Raw genomic sequence first — 25,725 nt, forward strand, 5'->3', positions numbered from 1 at the left:
TCTTGACATTTCACACAGACACTTAGACAAGCACTAGAGATTTCTCTGTATGTAGCCATCATCCACTGAAGTCCTCAAATGAGTTTTCTGGAGCAGAACTCATCCCAGGGGTGATGTCTGGAGTACTCTTTCCTTGCTTTCTACCCAGGGACTCCTGAAATGTCCCCAACCAAATTCTAAGTACACACTATCACTGTCCGTGCAAATTGCTGAGAATGCTTAACAAGTGCCAATGTGTCTTTGCCTCCTAGATCTTCTGGGTTGCTGCTTGACAAATTGCTTAAGTGTTGGTGAGGGAAAAATAGTGAAAGAAAGATTGTTCATGTTTTCACTATTTGCAGCTTATAATTAAAGCCTGCACTGTGATCTCAGGAGGATTAGGTCTGTGAAAAAAAAACACCAGCTCGAGTGATTCCAGCCTTTTACTAACTAACAGCATTTCCAAAGATGGACAATGTTGTCTCCTGCAGGGGCTACAAGCTCCTGCCTCCTAACCACTAGCTGCTGCTGCTGCAGTCATTTATCTGACAACTTTACCTGAAAGAGAACGTGAGGGTCAAGCAAAGTGTTTGGGTGCAGCAGGTGTCATGGCTAAATAGCTGATAGTGTGTAAAGTGCAAGATTTGGCTGGGAGGCTCACAGAGTCAGCTTATTCAAGATTGGTGATGAGTGGGTGGTTGAAGTATGGTGTATTCAACACTGGAAGCTGTTGGTGAAATAGGTAAATTCACTGGCTGCCCTTATGTGAGATCACTAAACTTTGTACAGTACCGTTTGCAGGTCAGTTTATGACTCTGGACACTCCTGAGTTATTTCCGTCCACTGTCTCTGAAGTGTGTGACTGGAGTGATTTTAGTTCTCAATGGATTACATCCCTCCTCCTCTCAATTTAGTATAATTGGTGCAACAGCAGAGTGTAAAGGAGTGAAGGCCACTTTCTCCTTCAATCTGCCTCTATATTCACTCCCATTACTTCCCGAAGCCAAAATGCACCTGACTTTAAGTAGTAGAAGCTGTCTACAACTGACAGGAGCCTCTCTTAAAACTGGGCTCCTCTACTAATAAGCTATTTGATTTAGTTATATAGCTACCAATGGCTGGACACTACAGACATATTATTAGGCAAGATATTAGAATGCTTCTTGCAATAAATTGAACTGATGCAGATTAATTACAGATCCTGATTCCTCTGTCTGTTCAACTCTGCCAGCCAATACTCAAAAATTTCAAAACAATACAAGATAGTAATTATTAATTTTTAAAAACTTAAATATGTACTTAAATATTAATATCATACCTTTGTGTGTTTCTTGTAAAATGGGAGGGTTTGCTTTAATGCCTATGGTACTGCCTGAAATGCTTGAAGACAAATTGATTCCCATGCCTATAAAACAATCGGAGCTAATCAACTGTTTTAATAGAAAATAAAGTCAGAATATGTAACAGCAGGTACTTTATAGTCATCATTAGCATTAAAATTGTTACTCAAAAACAACTAGAAAGAACATGCAATGTTACACAAATTAACTTTAAAGTTAGATATTATTGGGTCAAAATTAATATTTTTAATTGGTACACAGCAGAATGTGTCTGAATAATACTATAATGTCAACTGCATAAAGATTAGTTCGACACATATAGTTATTTTTGAATAAATCATAGGGGTAGTTCAGCCACACGAACATGGATTACACCAATTTAATTTTGAAACTGGTTCAACAGGAGGAGGAGAAGATGGCGGTGTGACAGCAGCACGCGCGGCCTCTCCGGTAAATGATATCTGTAATCTGTCAAGTAGGGGATCGTGCACAATTCTGATTTGATGGAGACAGGCGTGAGAGTACGGAGGAACATCTGGAGAAACTTCTGAAATGCCCACTTCGCTGCCGCTGCTACCGTGTGGTAACCGGAATCTCCAGAGCAGAAGGCCCCGAATCCTCGGCTTTGCTTGTTTCGGCGGCCAGGGCTAGGTCGAAGGCACTTGGCAGAGGATGGCGCTCGGGAGGCCGTATTGGAGGGGCTGGTTGGAGGCTCAAAGTTTTCGGATGGATGGACTCTGTGTCGGCTGTGGTTGGGTGCTTCCAATGCATCAGCAGTTGTCGGTGTCTGGAAGTTTATGGCAGGGAATTTCTCCCTTTTGCCGCCTGCTATCGGGGACTTGGGAGTCGATCAGGACTTGAGACGTTTTTTTTTACCGTGCCCATGGTCTGCTCTTCATCAAATTATGGTATTGCTCTGCACTGCTGTAACTATATGTTATAATTATGTGGTTCTGTCAGTGTTAGTCTTTGCTTTGTCCTGTTTTTTGTGATATCACTCTGGTGGAACATTGTATCATTTCTTAATGCGTGTATGCATTTCTAAAGGACAATAAAAGAGGACTGAGTGTTCTCATAATCTAATCTAATTCACCCTGAACTTTCACTAGATCAGGTAAAATGAAATTTTGTGCAACTGATGCCTAAAAATGGGCACTGAAAGATCAAAATTATAGGAAGCAGGCTTCTTAGTCCCTCAGATGTAGACACTACTAGCATCCTATAATTCCTCAGAGAAAGAGGTAGTAATCTACAATAAATTTTTTGACATGTTACGGTGCTTGTGATGAAGGTAGCCCACAGCTTTGTTAGGTAAGGAATTCCAGAGTGTTCATTAAATGGTTAAGGAGGAAGTGTAGTGCACGACTTGGATTTCAAAGTACTTGCTGCTTTTGCCTTTCTAGATGGTTGAGGCTGCTAATTTATTCAAATAATCTGTATAATTGTTTTTTTAGCAAAAATTAAAATGAAGTAGTGATTTAAGAAGAATTATCTGTATGCTCTAGAGGTGACTTACATTCCTTGGTGTTTGGAGGTGCCAATGCACAGGAATGGCAAACCTTTGCGTAGGTGTTTCTTGACATGTTATCCAGAATGTAGTAGCTGTAAGTACATATTGAAGAAAACTTATATTTATATTGGTGGATACTGGGCAAGTTTTAGATTATGCTAATAGTGAGAAAAATCTTGTGTCACTGCATTGCAATCATCAATAAACACAACTACACCAATAAGGAATTTTGAATTCAACAGGCTAGAATGTGTTAATAGTAATGTCCTCTGTAGCTTTACTAACAATAATGAATAATATTGAAACTGAATCTGATGGCTTGGCTGATATAGTTGTCAAGGGCTTTTTCTGTTGGTTTATTGGCTGGGCTTATCCTGATTCATCCACTGAGAATCTACACAATGTCCTGACACCATGCAGGAACATACAATTGGGAACTAGATTACTACATAACATCAAATCGAGATTACCAGAGGCGAATAAATTCATACTTCCCCCATAGGTCAGTGCTGAGCTTGGACGGTTCATCACTGGTAGCAAACTTAGGGCAAGAATGGGAAAAAAGATCAGCAATAGGACCAAGAGATGGTGAAATGATCCCTCAAGACTACTCCATCATCCAATAAGACCTGGGCCTCAATTCCACTGCTGCCCAGTCCCTATACTCTACACGCCTCTCTAGTCTAATCATTTTTCTGTGTTTTTCTTGGAGTACATTTAGCAACTGAACCTTCATAGCTTTCTGGTGCAGAGACTGCTAAGGGCGTGGACACACACACAGACACAAAATTATGTACAATTCCATTTTTGATTAGAAAGCTCTGAGCTCATTTGTATGTTACTTTATTTGCAATCTTTTTGAGTATGCATCAGAATATTTATGGAATCCTTCCCATAATGTCCATACTTAAGGAAATGAAATTTATAAATCATATTGCCTGTTCTATTACTATTAACTTCCTTCAACTAAAATGATTTTAAAGTCCTTAGGTTCATGGTCTTTCCTAAATAATGACAGTATTGTTACTAGATTTATCCAATACTTCTAGTATAGTGAAAAGCAGAGGTGGGATAGTGGAAATGTTTTGGGTTAAGATGTTTTTATCTGATCCAATATGTAGTAATTTAGTTCTTGTAGTTCTAACAACTGATTATCTACACAAGGAGATAAAATCTGAGATGAATGTTCCCAAGACCAGAAGGCTCTAATTAACAGAACTTCTGCAATCTTGTATTGGAGGCAATATTGTCTGAGATGAGCTATTTTGTTAGTGTCTTGTCAAATATCCTTGATCAAAACATGTTCACTAACAGTTAAATTTGATTGTCAGGAGATTCAAAGTCAGGTTTCTCTGGTGCAATGTATTTTTCTGACAACCCTCCAAAGTAGCAGGATCAACATATGTGATGAAAACGAGAATCACAGGAGTTCTTTGTGGTTGGTGGTATTGGTGCTGATGCCAGACCACAAATGTGTGCAAGGCCAAAAGTCCATGGTCTCAGTTTTCTGCTCCACACAGCAATTTATAAACAGTCTCCTGTTCATGAATACAATTCTAATCACGATTGTGAGACAGCCAAGTCAATACTCAGAAGAAACAAGCTACTGATTGTGGCCTTGTTACAATATACTGCACAAGTAATGTGGAAACAACGCCAGCTCAAACAGTTATTTTTACTTAATGGAATGTCGGCATTTGCGCTAGTAGTGCTTAAAGATAATTCAGGGAAACATTGGTGTGTGCTGAAATCTGAAGAGAGCAGATGTGTTGTAATTGGAGGGAGAATAGAAAGAAGGAGAGAGATAAATGATGAATAATCCAGGCAAATGTATCAAATAAAGCCAAAGCAAAGATAATAATTAGAAATACTAGACAACAGGGCAGAAATGTCGGGAAGAGAAACAAACAATCAGATTTCAAACAAGAGGAAAATATCATTTCTGAAGAAGAAGAAAAAAGGAAAAAATATTGGACCTAGATAGTCTACTAAAGAAATAGGAAAGTACAGATAACCGATTTGACATGAGATGGCATTAAACTAAATTTCGAGGACAACTGCCTGACAGGAATAGTTATCCAAAAATTATCAGATGTGATTCATTGTCCTGTGTCCATTCCCAGCTCACTGACTGACATTTTCATTGATGCTTTTTTAAGGTCAGGATCTAGGTTCTAAACATAGAAAACCTACAGCACAATACAAGCCCCTCAGCCCACAAAGCTGTGCCGAACATGTCCTTACCTTAGAACTACCCAGGCTTACCCATAACCCTCTATTTTTCCAAGCTCCATGTACCTATCCAGGAGTCTCTTAAAAGACCCCATCATTTCTGTCTCCACTACGGCCACCGGCAGCCCATTCTGCGCACTGTTCTGTTGGGAGTCTACTTGTATGGCCCAGAACTTGCTGTGTTTGGCTGACTGCCTGTTCTTGTTGCAGGGATTGGAACCTAATTCACATGTATCAATAGGATGAACTTGCTGTTTGAGGACATCCTCGGCCTGCGTGGGAAAGCTCTGCAGGGCTTTGCTTCTGATGTCAAGCAATACATCCAAGATGCTGGAGGAACTCAGCAGGCCAGGCAGCATGTATGGAAAAGAGTGAACAGCCTACGTTTTGGGCTGAGACCCTTCATCAAGACTGGAAAGGGAAGGGAGAAGTCAGAATAAGGTGGTGGGGGGAGGGGAGAGGGCGAGGGGAGAGGGACTAGGAAGAAGTGCAAGGTGGCAGATGATAGGTGAAACTGGGAGAGGGGGCAGGGGCAAAGTAAAGAGCTGGGAAGTTGACCAATCAGAGCAGAAGTACAACTTCTGCCACCTTGTATCTCTACCGCCCGCAGCAACGCCCCCCCCCGCCGCCGCCTTCATATTCTGACTTCTCCCTTTCCTTCCCAGTCCTGATGAAGGGTCTGTCTGATTGTTTACTCTTTTCCATAGCTGCTGACTGGCCAGCTGTGTTCCTGCTGTGCGTTGCCTTGGATTTCCAGCATCTGCAGATTTTCTTGTGTTTCATGATGTCATTCTGTCCTTGCCTGAAATGGCCAAGGAAATCTTTGACAGACAGACTCTAGGCTATGCCATAGCTCTGCCATCCGTCAAAGCTGCCTGTGCTTTGCCACTAATGCAGACCAGGCCTTCAATGCACTTGCGAGACTCGTATCTGCTCATGCAGCCTGACACCAGGAGCCGGTCTCAATTAAATGCTGCGTAATCTACACTGCTATGTCCTGGGCATCCTGAAGCTTACAACTCCCACGTGAATTCCGCTCTCCTGACACATGCTGCTCATCACTGGCCTGCCCTCCTCCATCGCTGATTGTCTGTCTGCATCCTTCATGCTAAATTACCATCCCCTCCTCCCCCAACCTCATCATGATCTTTGGCAGTCGTTGAGACCTGACCCTCCTACTTCCATAGTACCTTAACTGGTCTGCAGTCTGCCACCTTGACTGATCTTTGAGACCAAGCTCAACAACTTTCCCTGGGGCTTCAACCCTCTCCCACCTCACTGCTCTTGAATCTTTTCCCTTCCAGCCCTTGCCCAGACCTACAAATTTCCCCAGTGCATGTAGATTTGGCACTCCCTAGAATAAACCAGTATATAACAATCTATATCATGGGCTTGAACCAGAACTGATTTGTCTGGAACAATGACCCTTTATCTATGGATATTGCCTTTTCATTTCATCTGGATAGTTGCTATATAGGCATTATACAATTTCCAGAAAAGTATTTCCCTCTGCAGACCAAAACTAAGGGTCATAAATAAAAGATGGTCACAAATAAATGCTGAGAATGACTAGCACATGAGACTATACATGGCATAAAATGGGAGAAGGGAAGTAGATGAGATTGTGAAAGTATACTATGCTAATATGACCAGAGGAAGGGGAAGAGAATGGTGGATATTTGCACACAGTTTCAACATCAACATGGACCAGTTGGGTCAAATAGGCTGCCAATGAGTTGGATTTCTTGCACTGCACCACTTCAAATTGTCTGACATTTGGCCAATTCTGTATCAATACTGTCTCATTTATTTATGGGTTTTAGTTTTCCAGCAAATACAGCATTTTACATGGCACTTAGTCAAGCATCATTCATATTGCCTCATTTGGGTGGACAATGGCCATCACTTTCACAATATGCCTGTTCAAAGTCACATTTGCATATAATAATGTTTCGGTATTTGTGACAGCCACCAAATCGTTGGTTTATAAAAGTCAAATTAGAATTTCTATCATGATTAGCTATTCTATGCACCCAGAAAGTACGTGTGTAAATTGCAACATGTACCTGATGTGACAAGTCTGCTGGGTATGCTGGCCTTGGCTGTTAATTAGGCTTCAATTAGAAGCTTAAAACCTAATCCTCCATCAATTAAAAGGCATTCCCCAATTTAGGTCACAGCTGGGGATCTCAGCAATGAAGATCACTCTTGAGTGGGTCAATCTTTCTTCAGCTAAGTTCACGTTTTAAAAACGTCAGTGATATCCACTTCTAGAAACAAATTTGGAGGTCTGAGGAAGTCAGAGTGGATGGGGAGAACAGTGTGGGAAAGGTGATCTGGAAGAGAACTCAGGAAGGATGAAGAGAGGAAGATGCTGTACACTTTACCTACACTGAATCTGGTCTTCACTCCTTGTAAAAATGAATATAGATGCCATCAGTATTCTCAGTTTTATGTTATTGGATATGAATCTGAGCAAAAAGAACTCTGCTATATTTTTCAGGTATTCCAGGCAATTACATTTTCTTCATCCTTTCGCTTAAGTTCATGTAAAGTGTAATTGTATTTATTCATTTATTGATGCAAATAATTCACAGCTAACATGAAACTTCTCAAGTACTCTCAAATTATAAAAGACCACAAGACATAGGAGCAGAATTAGTCCAGTTGGCCCATCAAGTCTGATCCACCATTTCATCATGGTTGATTTGAACCCCATTCTTCTGCCTTCTCTCTGTCACCTATCAACCTCCACCTTAAATATACCCAAAGACGCGGCCTGCAAAGGTGTCTGTGCAATGAATTCCACAGATTCATCACCCTCTGGCTAAAGAAAATTTTCCTCATCTCTTTCCTAAGTGGATATCCTCAACTCTGAAGCTGTGCTCTCTGGTCTTTGACACCTCCACAATAAGGAAACTTTCTCTCCACATCCACTCTATCTCGGCCTTTCAATATTCAATAGGTTTCAGTGAGATCCCCCTCATTCTTCCATACGCCAGTTGAGTATGGATTCAGAGCCATCAAACACTCTTCATATGTAAACCCTTCGTTCCTGGGATCACTCTCGTGCACCTCCTCTGGAGCCTCTTCCATGCTAACACATCCATTCTTAGATAAAGGGCCCAAAATTACAATACTCCAAGTGCGGTCCGACCAATGCCTTATAAAGGCTCAGCATTACATCCTTGCTTTTGTATTCTAGTCTTCTCAAAATGAATGGAAACATTGCATTTGTCTTCCTTACCACCAGCTCAACCTGCAAGTTAACTTTTAAAGAATCCTGCATGAAAACTCCTAATTCCTTTTGCAACTCTGACTTTTGAATTTTTTCCCTATTTAGAAAATAGTCCACATCCTTATTCCTTCTGCCAAAGTGCATGACCGTGCACTTCCTGACACTATATCCATCTGCCACTTCTTTACCCATTCCGCCAATCTGTTCAAGTCCTTCTGCAGCCTTCTTGCTTCCTCAACACTACTTGTCCCTCCACTTATCTTCATATTGACCGCAAACTTGGTCGCAATTCCTTCATCCAAATATTTGACATACAGCGTAACGTGATTGGAAGCGGTCCCAACACTGACCCTATTCACTGGCAGCCAACTAGAAAAGGCTGCCATTATTCCCACTCTTCGCTTCCTGCCAGTCAGCCAGTCTTCTACACTTGATAGTACCTTTCTTGTCGTACCATAGGCTCTTATCTTGTTAAACAGCATCATCAAAGGTGTGTGACACCTTGTCAAAGGCCTTCTGAAAATCTAAGTAAACAACATCCACTGATTTTCCTTTGTCTAGCCTGCTGTACTGTAGACAGGGAGTACTCAACAGTCACTATATTGACTAACGCATATTTCCCATTACACTTCAGGAAGCTAAAACACGATCAGTTCTTACAATTAACCAGGTTACTATTTCATGCTTATGTGAAAACAGAGTAACAATTTTATTGTATATTAGTATTTATATTCTGGCATATACAGTGGAAAATTTAATCTAGAAATCTAATGTTCAAAAACATTACAAATCTGACTGAAGAGAATTTATGAGAAAAAAATCTCAAATAAATGATTTTGTAGGCTTTTCATAAAAGAGATTCTTAATATTAATATTTGATCAACCGCACTTACCCTGGGATACAAGGACCACATTCCGCATCAGTTTCCGCAGTGCCTGGTGTCAAGACAGTAGCTCGATAAAATCCCTCACAATCTTTGTGTCTTCGGCAGATCTGATAGGCACCCTTTGAGAATTTGCCATTCTGGCAGGGATGGCAGCCATATAATTCATCCTTAACTCCATAACCACAGTTCTAAAACAAAGATTGTACACTTCAAGGAATTTAATGTTTTCATGAATCTAAGGGTATAAATGATTTGTATTTAAAAATCTGCCTGACATGCTCAACTCGGTGTTTCAGTTCAACAGGATGATTCTGTTCAACACAAGCAGAAACTCCCTGTTGTCAGGGAGGTGTGTATAATGTCAAAGGATGGTACGCAAACTCTCTGTAGTTAGCAGTGGCAATTCAACACTTTACAGTTAAGTGCCGGCCACATTACCTGCTGAGCTTACTGTTGTGTTCATCACCCCTGACTAAGTGCCTCGAGCACAAATGCACACTGGGAGAGTTTTACAGTGTCACCAGCTCTCTACAAAACAAGCATCCAGACAGTCTCTTCAAAGATTCAAAGGATCCAAGTACATTTATTGCCGGAGTATGTATGCAGCACTCAATCCTGAGGTTCACCCTCCCACAGACAGGCACCAAACAAAGAAAACAAACCATGGAACTTGTTCAAAGAAAATACATCAAACCCTGCCAGTGCGCAAAAAAACACCATACAAACAGCGAAAAAGAACTGAGCGAAAAGCACAGAATTTAGAACACCAAACCACAAATCATTGAACCAGTCCAGGTGTGTTCAGTTCAACTCAACCTAGTTCTGTGTCATTCATCAACTTCAGGCCCACAGAGCCAGTCCACGCAATCAAAACAAATCGCACAAAATAGCAACAACAAAAAAAAAGAGCGAGCAGAAACACATCATAATGTGAACGACAGAGTCCAATCCACCAACCACGTCAATCAAACCTTGCCCAACAGCCAGAACTCTGGCACCATTCTCCGGCAGCATCAAGCAAGAGGGAGAGAGAGACCATTCCAATGCAGGGACTGGACTTCCCTCTGGGATCAGCTTCAGGAGAACATGCACCACTCACACTATCTTTACATCAGTGGTACAGCAGTGGAAACTGAGCAGTTTCACACTCCTGGGAATGCACATCTCACACAACCTCAGAACACATCCTAAACAATCAAGAAAGCTCACCAAAGCCTCTACTTTCTAGGAAGGCTAAAGAAAGCTGGACCATGCCCCTCCGTACTCACATCATTCTACAGATCTACAGTAGAGAGCATCCCGAAACCTGCATCAGTGTGCGGAACAGAAACTGTACTGCGGTGGACAGGAAGGCTTTACAATGGGTAATCTGTTCAGTGCATCACTGACACCAGCCCACTTGCCATGAAAGATATCTACTAAAAGGAACCAGGAAAAGGCCAGCAATATCATGAAAGATCTAACCCACCCACCCTGTTTACCAATTGTTTGACCCACTCCCATCTGTAAGGACACTACATAACATCCACGCCAGCACCACCAGACTCAAATACAGTTACACTTCCTAAGCAGTAAAACTGATTAATACCTCCATCCACTAACCCATCCCACCACACACCGCACCTCCACTATTTTATCACGTCCTGTCAGAGTCTCATGTACAGACACTCTTGAACCATTCTATGTATACAAGCTACCTTATGTATATATATTTATTGTGCTTTTTATTGTGTTCTTTATCTTAGTATGTTTTTTATATGCTGTATCAGATCCAGAGTAAATTATTTTGTGCTCCTTTGCTGTTGTGTACTGGAAACAACATTAATAACATTTCAGCACAGACTAGAAGGGCCGAGATGGCCTGTTTTCGTGCTGTAATTGTTATATGGTTATATAGTTAAACAATCTTGGATTTTGAAAAACCTAAATTTTGCGTTGTACTGATTATCACATTTACTCGTAAAGTATAGACTATGTTCATTGTGTATCTATAGTAATGATGTTTGGACAAACACATCTGATATTACTCTCCATATAACAGAATTACTAAGGGAGATGTACATTTGGATGCTATTTAAAAGAGCTATCAAGTGTCCTGTTTATTTTTAATTTAATCGATGCAGTGTACAATTTAGATATATTTCTAGTTTTCTAGAATATTCTCTTTCATTATTTAAGCTTTAAATAACCAAGACTTATCTACTTCTTATTCCAAAAGTAAATGTGAATTCAGGGATTGACCTTAAAGAAGCTGAAGAATATGAGGGCAAACACATGTGCAGCCTCGTAAAGAGTGGGGACAATTTATAATAGAAATGTGTCAATAGGAGCACATGCCTATTGATAGTGGTGAGGTTCAGAGCAGATGAGAGCAAATTAAAATATTGCATAAATTACAATAATTGGATCAGAATAATTACCCAATTCAGTTGGTTTCATGTTGTTTTTAATTACTGTTGTCCAAATGCAAAATCTAACAGATCACTACAATCGACACCAAGAAATTTGCTTTGCCTGTACCAAATAAAACTATGACATAAATTTCCAGCCAAGAATAACAACTACGCTACTGTTTGGTGTGAATGGAATACCAAGTCAGCAAGGACCATGGGTTGATGTGAATATCTAAAAGTTGCTTTATATGTCGTACTACTCTGTCACTGGATTTTTGAAAGTGCATGTCACTGCCTAATTCACCACCTTTGTACACTGAATGGCAGACATTGCTGTTTGCTTGTGGTTTTGAACCAAATATACTGTAACTTTATTTTAGGGCAATCAATTACAAGTGTAAATATTTGATAATATGATGTGTAAAATGACTGTTAATGAACTTTTCTGGTTTTGAAAGATATTTGCACAAGTATGGATTATGGTTCCTCAAGTCTGTGAATTGCTTATGAGATTTATTAAAACATAATTTTATGATCGATACTTTTTCTTGCTTTTCTTCAGTCCTTTTTCTCTTTCTGTTATCAAAGTTAAAGTACATTTACTATAAAAAGTATGTATACTTTAAACAACCTTGATACTCATCTCCTTACTGGCAGCCACAAAACAAAGAACCCAATAGAACACCTTAAAACAAAAGAAGACCTTCAAACACTGAATGTGCAGAGTGAAAAAAAATGAATAAACAATAGAAGTACACAAATGGCATTCAAAGGTGAGTCCACACTGTGATAGTTGCAGGCCACGGCCACAGTTCAATGCCGAGATGAGTATACCTCGTGGAGTAACAAATTGAAGTTCAGCGCAGAGACAAGTAAACCTTGTGGAACAGTGATTTAAACTGGCCCGTGCCTTACCTCAGGCCCCGACACCCTGTTCTTTTCAATCCAGCCCGGCACTTAATATTCTAGACCCTGCTCTTGGACCCGGACAGTGACCCTTCGATACGCTCTTGGGCTGCTGCCCCGCCACCTCAATTCGGTTTGTACTCAACTTTTCCAATTCGACTCGGCGCTTAAATCGATCTTCCTTCACTCTCAGGCCCAGGTCTGGGCTCTGTCACCTTGACTCTGCGTCTCCTCTGTGCGTCTCCTCTGCTCGCTTTGGTTCTGCCGAATTGAATTGCCTCCATTCGCTCCAGGAATGGCCAAACATTGGCTCATTCCCCGCTCACCGGCCTGGACCCTAACGCCTGTACACACCGTGCTGCAGCCGTCCTGCACCCTGGAGACTTCAGTTCCCACTGCCAAAATGCCAGGTTGTACAGGCCACTCCAGAGCTCAACCCGGACAGGGAAGTTACAGTCTATTGTTTACCAGAAAACGTGTGATTAATGAAGTATTTAGTTTTCATTGTTTTATTTGTCACCAGCATCTCTTATTCTCAGCCGGCTGGTGGTGTAGTGGCATCAACGCTGGACTTTGGAGCGAAAGCTCCTGAGTTTGAACCCAGCCGGCTCCCCTAGCACGCTTTCCATCCATGCTGGGTTGAGCGTCGAGCTAGCAACTTGACCTCGTAAAAAAAAATTGCCTGCTACAGAACTCTCTGTGAGTTTAAAAAGGAATTTCCTTTCATCTCTTATTCTGCCAGCATTTCCATCAAAAGTACTCAATAAAATGTCAAGTTCTGAACAACTTCTATATTAAAGTTGAAATATCAAGTGCAAAGCAGCTAGCATTTCTCATTCATAATACAATGAATTCATCATTTTATTACTAGTTACTGTACAATGATTATCAATAATTATTATTCATGCACATTGAAATCACAGCCAAGAAAGCTCACCAACACCTCTACTGCTTCAGGAAGCCAAAGAAAATTTGCCTGTCCCTGTTGACCTTTACACATTTTTATCTCTCTAGATGCATCCCGGTTTAGTAAGGTAACTGCTCTATACGTGACCACAAGAAACTGCAATGTTTCGGACACTGTTCAGTACATCACAGAAATCAGCTTTCCCTTTATGGACTCTGTCTATACTACTCTGTACCTCAGTAAAGCAGGCAGGATAATCAAAGACCCCACTCACCCTGGACATCTCCTTTCTCCTCCTCCTATCAGGGCATAAGATACAAAAGCCTGAAAAGCACATATCACTGGGCACAAGGACAGCCTGTCCCCCAGTGTAATAAGACTATTAAATAGTTCCCTAGTACAATCAGATGGATTCTTTACCTAACAATCTACCTTGTTATGATTTTGCACTTTATCATCTACCTGCACTGCACTCTTTTGTCGCTGTTACAATTTATTCTGTATTTTAATTGATTTACTTTGTTCTACCTCAATGCATCGTGAAACAATTTCATCTGTATGAACAGTGCACAGGGCATGCTTTTCACCATATCTGATGTTAATACCAAGGTGCTGCCTGAGGCCTGCACTAAAATGTGTGGTCAGGAGTTATGCAAATCAAATGCTCCTTTGCTTTTAATGTTTTTAACTTGATATAATGCAAGAAAGCACAATTTCAAAGTGTAATTCTGACCATGAGTTTATTTCTGAGGTGACAGAATTGGAACCACATTTTTCTTACAAATTTAATTCAATTTACCCAAGATTCTAAACTTGTAAGACTTCAGCGTCATTTTGACTTGATAGTAACACAGATTAGATAACTAAAGGAGAGAAATATCAGGAAGAAGACATAACACGTGTTGAACCCTGTGACTGACTATAAATCATATGGCTCTATACCTGGGTGCACCTTGAAATTTCAAGACTAATGCTAATTGCCCAGTTTGCCATGAATGTCTACCTATTAAATTTTAAAAATTAGTCATAAAAATACATTTTTCTAAGTGCAACTTACCAAAACAGGTTCTTCACCTGGCCCACATTGTGGACAGGCATGGCAAGCACCAAGGGTCTGATTAAAATATTCATTTTCTCCACACTGAGAAAAGTAATCCGCAGTAATGGAAGAGATGAACAATACCTAGTGTTAAAAGATAGATCATTAATTGATTGCTGAATATTCAAGGACCAACATTTTAATGTTTATAAGCATTTATTTTCACAATAAAGTAGACTTTAAGAAATAAAAGAAATTACCCCTTCACATAGATGGCAGTTACATCTGTATTTGTCTCCACTTCAGGAGGCACAAAGGACATGATCTTAAATTATGAATCAACTCCAAACTGCATTCAGGAAGACTTTGGTGAAACCATCACCTCAGAGAGACGTATACCTCAATCCCGTCAGAGGCTCAGTTCACACTGTCATTGCCATCGCCTCAGAGACACGTATACCTCAATCCGTCAGAGGCTCAGTTCACACTGTCATTGCCATCGCCTCAGAGACACGTATACCTCAATCCCGTCAGAGGCTCAGTTCACACTGTCATTGCCATCGCCTCAGAGACACGTATACCTCAATTCTGTTAGAGGTTCAGTTCACACTGTCATTGCCATCGCCTCAGAGACACGTATACCTCAATCCTGTCAGAGGCTCAGTTCACACTGTCATTGCCATCGCCTCAGAGACACGTATACCTCAATCCTGTCAGAGGCTCAGTTCACACTGTCATTGCCATCGCCTCAGAGACACGTATACCTCAATCCCGTCAGAGGCTCAGTTCACACTGTCATTGCCATCGCCTCAGAGACACGTATACCTCAATCCCGTCAGAGGCTCAGTTCACACTGTCATTTCCATCGCCTCAGAGACACGTATACCTCAATCCCGTCAGAGGCTCAGTTCACACTGTCATTGCCATCGCCTCAGAGACACGTATACCTCAATCCCGTCAGAGGCTCAGTTCACACTGTCATCGCCTCAGAGACACGTATACCTCAATCCCGTCAGAGGCTCAGTTCACACTGTCATTGCCATCGCCTCAGAGACACGTATACCTCAATCCCGTCAGAGGCTCAGTTCACACTGTCATTGTTCATTTTTACAACTATTAAAGACTTTCTGAAATCATATCATATTAAGTTATATTAAACAAAGACATCTGGATCTCTTCAAGCCCTGCCATTGCCAATTGGTAATTTTCAATGGTGCCTCCACCAAGTTCCCCCAGCTACTTTGTCCAATTACCAACAGCCAACTCTTTTTCCACCCCTTCCTCATGTTTTTATACTGGCCATTTCCCTTCTTTCTTTGCACTCTAGATGAAGGGTCTCATCTCTGCCACACATCTGATAGATGCTGTCTGACCCACTGAGTTCCTCCAGCTCCTTTGTGTGTTGCTCTAGATGTCCAGCATCTGCGTCAGTCTCTTATGTCCCTGAAATTGATGTGGTTGTAATTTCTCATGTAAGTCCTGAACACCAGATGTAAAATACAAGGAGTCTTGAGAGTCACCCTTTTGAGGTATTATTAGAGTTGTGTTAAAAGGGACTGTGAAACAAATTACACAATGATGGAAACTATGCTAATTGACAATTGTATGTTTCATTCTTGTGATGATCATGAAACATGGCACTGCTTTCTCATGGCAACACTGGTTTTCACTTAAATTTACACGGTGCCTCGAATAGAGGAAAATACTTCGTAAAAGATCAGATCAAATAATAGCTCACAGTTCCGCAAAGTCTGCAAAAATATAAACTTCTTCATGGAAGATAATTTGCCAAATGTACAGTTATTTGTGATGGGTGGTCTTCAATGTAGAGCAACCACAGAGTCACCTTTACTCAATTAAAACCATCTACATAAAAGTCATGGAATAGAAATTATAAGATATTCTATTTGTACCACATGTCTCACTTTTGGTATTTTTTTTTAAAAGTTTCATGTTTATTAAACATATAGTTTTGCTATAATAGATTGGTGAAATTAAAATAGTCCCAGCTCAGTAAAGTCTGGAAAATTACAGTGGCAGTGATGCAGATGAGTTATCATTTGCTATAACTTAATATAATCTGCAAATTCCAAGAAGCACAGATAACAGTGACAAAAACGGGAAGAGCAGAAATGGGAAAGACTCTCTGCTTTTCCAGACTTATTTTCTAGGTATTTAACTTTGCCAAGTTTTTAGGTAGAATTCTGGCCCATCTGTGCCACAATTTTTGCTCCATTCAGGATATCAATGCCCGAATGACAGCTGCAAAGCTGCTGTACAAGTGTGAAGTTGTAACCGTTTGCTGATGATGCTTTGAGAGGCTGAATTCAAGTAGTCAAACTTGAGCCAAAATGCAAATAAATATTGTAAATTTGTTAGTCACTTTCTGCAGCATCAGCAATAAAACTAACTGGATTACTGACCTATTCTATGCCCTATTCACATTCTTTCCAAAACAACTTGTATGGTAAAGGAAACTGAATGTGCTGGAAAACAGCGGCTGATTCATTGCAATCCTGTTTCATGTTGCAGCCAGAGATTCATTCAGGATAATCTCTCTCTCTTATAAAAATGAGAATAAATTGGGAACAGGTGGATAACTTTGGTGCTTTCTGAAAATGTATTTTCCGATTTATATAACTAGACAAGCATCATCGAAGCTCTTAGAGACTTTCTTACAGACCATCTGCACAAAATAAATGCTTGCATTTAGTGTTCAAGTATGTGAATTGGAGCTCTTCAAGGCTTAAAGTCCAAAGAAATTCACTTTTCTATTTCTGAACAATAGACATAACACTAATGGCCAAAATGCAAGATGGATGTTATTGTTTGTGAAAAGATACACTCTACAAATTCCCACTTTTAGTGTGGAACACTAAAAGGAGACTAAAAACATATAAATAGATATCTGAGAAACATACATTTCCCACAAAATGACATGATGTTCAATAGAATCAGTTTTTCTCCCTTTGTTCTAAAGCAAATTAGGAATTAAAAGGTATCGCAATGCATTGTGATGCTCCAGCTTATGTATCTATAAAAAATTAATAAATAGTCGTAGTTTATGCAGACTTCTCTTAAGCATGAAAGATAATCATTTCCCAAAACTTCCAGTAATGTTGTGCATTAATGAGGAAGCACTGAATTGTTCAAATATAATCTAATTCCAAGATGCAACCAAAAGGATATTCCTCTTCATGCCTAGCTAACAATTACAATACTGTGCAAAAGTCTTAGAGACACACTCAACCCTGAGACACCCAGAAAGATCATTTGATTCCAAATACTTGGTTTATTGGTCATTACAGGATGCCTCTGTGGTGCTTCCCGCCCCATCCCTCTCCCTTCCACTTTTCCCAATTATGATTCCCCTCTCCCTGCCCCATTCCCAATCCCAGTCCACAATAGAGACCCATTTCAGAATCAGGTTTATCATCACTCACTTTTATCAGTACTACAGTATTGTGCAAAAGCTTTGTCACCCTTTCTATATATGTGTGCTAGACATTTGCACAGTACTGTATTTTCCCACAATTCCATTAAAGTTAACATTCATCTACTTTTGTGCATTTTGTCATATCTTTGTAAATATGTATTAACATCATTTTTTGTGTAAAATAGCAATGACTACACCACAAAAGTAAATTGGCTGCCAATTTATATAAACATGCATTTTCCTTTCCTACTCCTCTACTGCATTCTCCTCTACTGTCAAGAAGAAGCCACACTCAGGTTGGAGGAACAACACTTTATATTCCGTCTGGGTAGCCTCCAACCTGATGGCACGAACATTGACTTCTCAAACTTCCGCTAAGGCCCCACCTCCCCCTCGTACCCCATCCGTTACTTATTTTTATACACACATTCTTTCTCTCACTCTCCTTTTTCTCCCTCTGTCCCTCTGAATATACCCCTTGCCCATCCTCTGGGTCCCCTCCCACCTTGTCTTTCTTCCTGGACCTCCTGTCCCATGATCCTCTCGTATCCCTTTTGCCTATCACCTGTCCAGCTCTTGGCTCCGTCCCTCCCCCTCCTGTCTTCTCCTATCATTTTGGATCTCCCCCTCCCCCTCCAACTTTCAAATCCCTTACTCACTCTTCCTTCAGTTAGTCCTGATGAAGGGTCTCGGCCTGAAACGTCGACTGCACCTCTTCCTACAGGTGCTGCCTGGCCTGCTGCGTTCTCCAGCAACTTTGATGTGTGTTGCTTGAATTTCCAGCATCCGCAGAATTCCTGTTATTTTCCTTTCCTTGCTGTTTTAGATCAACCTCTATGGTGCTGTTCACAGGTATTCTATGTACAATCATTCTCACTACATTCATGTCAGCTGCAACATTCAAATGTCCCATGCGTTACTACATTGCTTTACTGCCCCAACAATCATTGATCAGGGTTCAAATCCCGTTGCTGCCTGTAAAGAATTTGTACATTCTGCCCCGTGATTGCATGGGGTTCCTCCAGGTGCTCTTGCTTCCTTCCTCATTTTAAAGACGTTTGGTTAGCTTAAGGGTTAAAAAGCTGCAGGCATACTATGTGGGTGCCAGAAACATGGTGACACCTGCAGGCTTCCCTCAGCACAATCCTCTCTGATTTCATTTGATGCAAACGATGCACTGCATAGTATGTTTCGATGTTTCAATGTACTTTGTACATGTGACCAATGAGCATGGTTTTAGGGACAGAGAGGGGACTTGGGTATCAAGTTAGGCTGCAGGGGCAGTGATGTGGGTAGTTACAGGTCAGGTCTTCGCTCATCCACTTGGCTTGTGAGGGCATCAGAAATCGAGGCCTTCACTCAGAGCTTGAAAGGCCAGCAACAAGGGCATGGGATGAAAGACATCTGGAGTCCAGACATCTGCTTTGTGCTTGAAGGCCAGCAACGTGGACGTGGGGACAAAGAGATTTTTATGGTTGTTGGGCTGTCCCAGATTGGTGCATGCCTGTGCAAGCAGGAGGCAGGAAATCTGGTCTGTCGGCACACTCAGAGTTCAAACCACTTGGTCCCATCATCGGCTAGTCCGGGGGTTGGTACTGAAGATCAAAGCCTGAAGTTTGATGGTAAGGCCGAAGTTTTAGCCTGATAGCCAATGCCTGGAAGCCAAGGGCCCTGTTTTGGAGTTGGAGGATAGTCAGTGCCTGAGGGTTGGAGGGAGGGTGGGCGAGGGGATGGGGGGGGGGTGATTGTTTTGTTGTTTATTGTGTTCCATCTTATTATGTTCTGTATTGTTCTACAAAGTGTTGTGGACATGCCAGGTTGGTGCTGGGACATGTGGTGCCACTTGCAGGCTGCCCCTAATACATCCTTAGGTGTGTTGGTTGTAAACACAAATGGTGCAGTTCACTGTATATTTCAATATACATGTGATAAATAAATCTGAAGTGGAATCTGAATCTAAGTATTTTTTTTAAATTCAAGAACACCTGCCTGATAACAACACCCACTGTATGTGGCTGGGCATCAAGGACACTACTGACTACACACGAAAAAACAGCATCAACTGTACTCGTGACACCTCCCTCCCCGATGCTCTAAACAACTTTTATGCTGACTGTGAAAGCTCCCCCCTCCCCCTGCCGAACAGCTACTGTCTGTAACAGCAGCGGACAAGAGGAGGACTGCAGAGAGTCCACCCCCAGAAGGCAGCCAGGCCAAACTCTGGGCATACTCAGGGAGAGTGCACTGCAGCTCACTGATGTCTTCAACACGTCATTCATCCAGTCTGCTGTCCCCACAGTCTTCAAGTCAGCCACCATCATCACTGTACCAAAGAACAGGGGTGCAGTGCTAGCCAGAGCGCACGGGAGCACGTCCAGCAGCTCTTTAAGAAAAAAGCCAAAATAAACAAGCTAATTAACTAGGTGCCGCCCAGGGTGATTTGAGTATCTCAGAAACTGCTGATCTCCTGGGATTTTTGTTTTACGCACAACAGACTCTGGAGTTTACAAAGAATGGTGCCAAAACCAAACACACATCCAGCGAGTGGATTTAACAAGATATTTTCGCTCACAGAACAGCCACTTGCTGGATGTTTTTTTGTTTTTGGCATCATTCTTTGTAAACTTCAGCGTCTGTTGTGTGCAAAAATTCCAGGAGATCAGCAGTTTCTGAGATATTCAAATCACCCCAGGCGGCACCTAATTAATTAGCTTGTTTTTTTCAGCTTTTTTCTTAAAGAGGTGCCGGATGTGCTCCAGTGCGCTCCAGCTAGGGCTACGTCCACACTATGCCGGATAATTTTGAAAATCCCGGTTTCAAGTAAAAACGACAGGCGTCCACACTAAGCGTTTTTCAAAATATCTCTGTCCACACTAACACGAATATTTGGACGCAACTCCTCCTACTGGGGATGCGCAGGACACACAGAAAACAAGCGAAGAGGAAACGATATACTTGGTGCGCATTTGTCCAGTTACAGAGTAGAAAAAGTTAAAAGCAGTTGCTGTTGGTTCTCGCGCAGGAGGACTTAAAACTAAAAAAAAACAAATATTGGAGCGTATGGAGGCAACCGACAGGGAGTTCACGGACAGTATGACCCGGCTGACGACGAACACTGAAAAACTGACTAACTCTGTTGCATTAATAAAGCACCTTGTTAAATGTATAAAACATGTCTGCATCAGTGTTATCTTGTATTTCCATACAATGTTACATTAGGCTATTACACATCTATTGTCAGAGAAGTACTTGCATAAATAGGTAAACCACCTTGGTTCTTGGTTCTTGGTTCTTGATCCTCCAAAATATTTCACATGGAATTTAAACTGGAGGTGGCGGAGGGTGTTTTCTGTCCTTACCTTCAATACAAGCAAGGACAGAAAACAGGGCAAAGTGAGTATATTTATTTATTCAGTAAGCTATGGGTCAAAGTATTTGGTGAGTACATTTCTAACTCTTCTGGCTTCAGTTTCATTGCCGTCTGTTCTGAAATTGTTAGGGTCTGCGAAGCGCAGAATCATATATCGCTGTGATGATTGTTCGCTCTAGTTATCAATTGGTTGGCAACAATGAAGTAATAATAATAATAATAATAATAATGAGGAGAAGAAGAAGAAGAAAACAATGAAATGCCGCGCTGTCGCCATCTGTTGCGGCTCCTCATGACAGCGGTTTTAAAAAGCTCCGGTTACCCCGTCCACACTGCAACAGATATAATGCGTATTCAGATTTATTCACTCTGGAGACCGTTTCTGAACATCTCTGTTTTCAGGGGATGAAAACGCCGTTTTAGTGTGGACAGAGGGTCAAAACGAAGAGAAAAAGCTTTGTTTTCAAAATTATCCGGCGTAGTGTGGACGTAGCCTAGTACTGCACCCCTGCCAAAGAACTTTACACTTTCAGAACAGAATGACTATGGCCAGTGGCACTGACACCAATCACCATGAAGCTTTGAATAGCTGATAATGGCACATATCAAAAGGTCTATTCCTGCCATATTGGACCCTCCTCAATATGCTCACAAACAGAACTATTCTACGACTGATGCCGTAGCATCTGTTATGCACCTGGTCCTGACACACTAGAAAGCAAGGACACTTATGTCACTGTGCTGTTTCTGCCCTTCAGTTCAGCATTCAACACTATTGTCCCACAGATTTGGTAAACAAACGCCTTCTCCTCGGTCTAAATACACCACTGTGCAACTGGGTGTTGGACTTCCTAACCTTCCTGACCTCGGATAGTCAAGATGCACAACCACTCTTCCCTCTCCATCATCCACAACACGGGTGACCCCCCCTCCCCCATCTACCAAGCTGTGTGCTGAGCCCACTGCTGTCCACTCTGCTCACACGAGGCTGCATGGTCAAACCCCCGAGTAATCACATCGTCGTGTTTGCTGATGACACAACAGTGAGATGGCCCACAGAGAGGAGGTGAGAGGGCTCATCGAGGACAGGCAAATAATCTCTTCCTTAACGTCAACAAGACAAAGAGGGTGGTTATCAACTTCTGCAGAACTTGTCTCTCTTTATATCAGCAGCACAGCAGTGAAAGCTGTAAGCAGTTTTAAACTACTGGGAGTTCACATCACATACTACCTCTCATGGACTCAGAGCACATACTGCACAGTCAAGGAAGCTTGCCAAAATGTTTACTTTCGGAGGAGGCTGCAGCCAGCTGGACTTTGCACATCTATACTCACATCTTTCTCCAGATGTGCAGTAGAGAGCATCGTAACAAGCTGTATTACAGCTTGGTATGAAAACTGTTCTGTGGACAAGGCGGCTCTAGACAATTTTGACTACCTGTTGTAATGTTTCACTGGCATCAGGCTACCTGCCATCAGGACATATATAAAAAAAGGTACCAGTAACATCATGAAGAGATCCCATACACCCTGCCCATGGCATCTTTGTCCCATTCCTATCAAGGAGGCTACATAGCATTCATGTCAGACCCCCAGACTCAAAAACAGTTACTTTCCCCAAGCAGTAAGACTGATGAACACCTCCACTCACCAACTCCACCACCACTTTATTATTTCTCATCAGTCATCTTATGTACATCTAGCATCTCTTTATGGACATACAATCAAGGTATGTAAGCTACTGTATTTACATGTATTGGGTGTTTCTTTTAATAATTATTGTGTTCTTTATCTTTTTTTAAAAAAAGGTGATGCATCAGATCCGGAGTAACAATTACTTCATTCTCCTTACATTTGTGTACAAGAAATAACAGTAAACAATCGTGCATCTTTTTCCTTTAAAAATATTGGTACTTTCATGCAATTGATGAATTCTACACCTCTCAATAGTGATAGCAAATGTACGCTTTACAGTTACAATGTTGGCAATACTATTTAGACAACATGATCACGACAAAATACTTTTGTTTATTTGCTTCCTAATCAATTCCATTGACTGTTGATTTCTTCTTGGAGATGGTTCTTTCGCTGTGCTTTTGTGGTCAGCTGAGGTTGGTAGAATCTTAACAGCATTGGCAAGGAAAGGAAAAAAAACAGCTCCTGTTTTTCAGAATTTTAGCTGGGTTCCCAAATGGGTGCAAGGCCAGAAAAACAAAGCAGGAACAGATCATTCAGCCCTTCTTTCTTATCTGCTCCACTCCAATATGATCGTGGCCATTTCAAAACTCTTATTCCTACCTTCCCCGCAGGTCTCTCGATCCCTTTAGCATGAAGAACTACATCTATCACCTCTTGAACATACTTAATGTCTTTGCTCACTGTCTTCTGTGGTAGAAATTTCTACAAGTTCATGACCCTCTGGGTGAAGAAATTTCTCTTAGTTGCAGTTCAACATAAAGTAACCCCAATCCAAAGGCACTGGATTATGCAGTCATCAGGAACTTCATTCCCTGAACACATGAAGTATTCAGCAGCCATATGAAAAAAGTGGATTTTGAATAACTCAGATCTAAAGTGCTCGGTCTTACTGTTCCTCAAGGTCAGGACTGTAAAGCAAAAATTACAAACCAGTTAAATACCATTCTCACTAAGAAAATTTAACACTCACACTTACCAACACAAGAAGAAAAAACTTGCCCAGCTGCAACATCTTTCTATTCATGAAATTATATGAAAAATGGAGACTTCAATCTCCTTGTATCTGAAAAATATATAAATAACAAAAACAATTATAATTAAACAAATTGCTCGGACATATGTATGGAGAAGGAAAAATGGCTTGATAATTAAGAATTTTGTTTGCTATTGCTGTTTTAAAATGTTAAATTTTACAAAAAATATGCAAAGATACATCACTAAAAGCAGTCTTCTTCAAGCTAATGTTTTTTTAATCTGCTAACTTTAGTTGTACTGCAAAATTCAAAGATTCAAATGATCACATGAGCATTTGTTTTCCACTTACTCTGTAATTAGAGTCGACTGGACAAGAATGGAAAATTACACAAGTTAAAAAAGTGCTGTTGACCAAGGATAACATTTCTGAAATATTACTGGATATTCTTCAGAATAACTGCTTACCCACTACACAGTCTAATAAGCATTTTAAAAACAAATTTAACTATTTAGTGGTTCTTCCTTTTACCTTTTAGATTTATTTTGACCTGGTTTTCCTGAAGTCAGCTACACTTCTGTTGACTCTATTCAGTGCAACCCATTTCTACTGTATATTTCATTGGAGACCTAAAACAGGTGTAGTCTCCTGATCTGCAAATCTAATACCTGATGGGTGTTTCAAATGTAGGTGCTGAATGCCTCTGTCAGTATTTACCAATGTCATGGCCAGTGTGAAACAAATAGATTGGAAGTTCAGGCATCAATTCTGAGCTTGAGGTCAGGTTGCAAGAAATTGTGTTTACAATAGCAAATTATAAACAGCACTGTCCTTATAATAGGAAATGCTCATTACAAAGAATAGAAAACTTTTTCCATGTTGTTGTTGTGGACTGAAAATGATGACAGGATCTAGCAACAAAAAGTCTATCTTAAATGAACCAATTTCATTTGATTAATTCTACCACAATTCCCCAATGAAAAACAGACAATCAGACATACTAAACATACCAGTATTACCAATATATTGACTGTGTCTCAATTTTTTTGTAACTTCTGTGAAATCATCGGACAAAGTCAGCATGGATTTGTGAAAGGAAAATCATGTCTGACGAATCTCACAGAATTTTTTGAGGATGTAACTAGTAGAGGGGATAAGGGAGAACCAGTGGATGTGGTATATTTGGATTTTCAAAAGGCTTTTGACAAGGTCCCACACAGGAGATTAGTGTGCAAACTTAAAGCACACGGTATTGGGGGTAAGGTATTGATGTGGATAGAGAATTGGTTGGCAGACAGGAAGCAAAGAGTGGGAATAAATGGGACCTTTTCAGAATGGCAGGCAGTGACTAGTGGGGTACCGCAAGGCTCAGTGCTGGGACCCCAGTTGTTTACAATATATATTAATGACTTGGATGAGGGAATTAAATGCAGCATCTCCAAGTTTGCGGATGACACAAAGCTGGGCGGCAGCGTTAGCTGTGAGGAGGATGCTAAGAGGATGCAGGGTGACTTGGATAGGTTAGGTGAGTGGGCAAATTCATGGCAGATGCAATTTAACATGGATGAATGTGAAGTTATCCACTTTGGTGGCAAAAACAGGAAAACAGATTATTATCTGAATGGTGGGCAATTAGGAAAAGGGGAGGTGCAACGAGACCTGAGTGTCATTATACACCAGTCATTGAAAGTGGGCATGCAGGTACAGCAGGTGGTGAAAAAGGCGAATGGTATGCTGGCATTCATAGCAAGAGGATTCGAGTACAGGAGCAGGGAGGTACTACTGCAGTTGTACAAGGCCTTGGTGAGACCACACCT

General features: G+C 41.0%; 1 protein-coding gene across 4 annotated transcripts in view; it reads right to left on the reverse strand.

Annotated features, from left to right (window-relative positions):
* The window catches only part of edar (ectodysplasin A receptor), a 92,114-nt gene that overhangs the window by 25,460 nt on the left and 40,929 nt on the right, over window positions 1-25,725 (reverse strand). For all 4 annotated transcript variants that reach the window (XM_063054066.1, XM_063054065.1, XM_063054063.1 and 1 more), the window contains 5 exons: window positions 23,912-23,998; window positions 14,450-14,575; window positions 9,193-9,374; window positions 2,836-2,921; window positions 1,298-1,384 (listed from right to left, as the gene is read on the reverse strand). In XM_063054066.1, the coding sequence (XP_062910136.1) occupies window positions 1,298-1,384; window positions 2,836-2,921; window positions 9,193-9,374; window positions 14,450-14,575; window positions 23,912-23,959 (529 nt within the window). In that variant the 5' untranslated portion in view covers window positions 23,960-23,998. The remainder of the gene's footprint in view (window positions 1-1,297; window positions 1,385-2,835; window positions 2,922-9,192; window positions 9,375-14,449; window positions 14,576-23,911; window positions 23,999-25,725) is intronic.

This window comes from Mobula hypostoma, chromosome 7, assembly GCF_963921235.1.
Source record: "Mobula hypostoma chromosome 7, sMobHyp1.1, whole genome shotgun sequence".
In the NCBI taxonomy this organism is placed as follows: Eukaryota; Metazoa; Chordata; class Chondrichthyes; order Myliobatiformes; family Myliobatidae; genus Mobula; species Mobula hypostoma.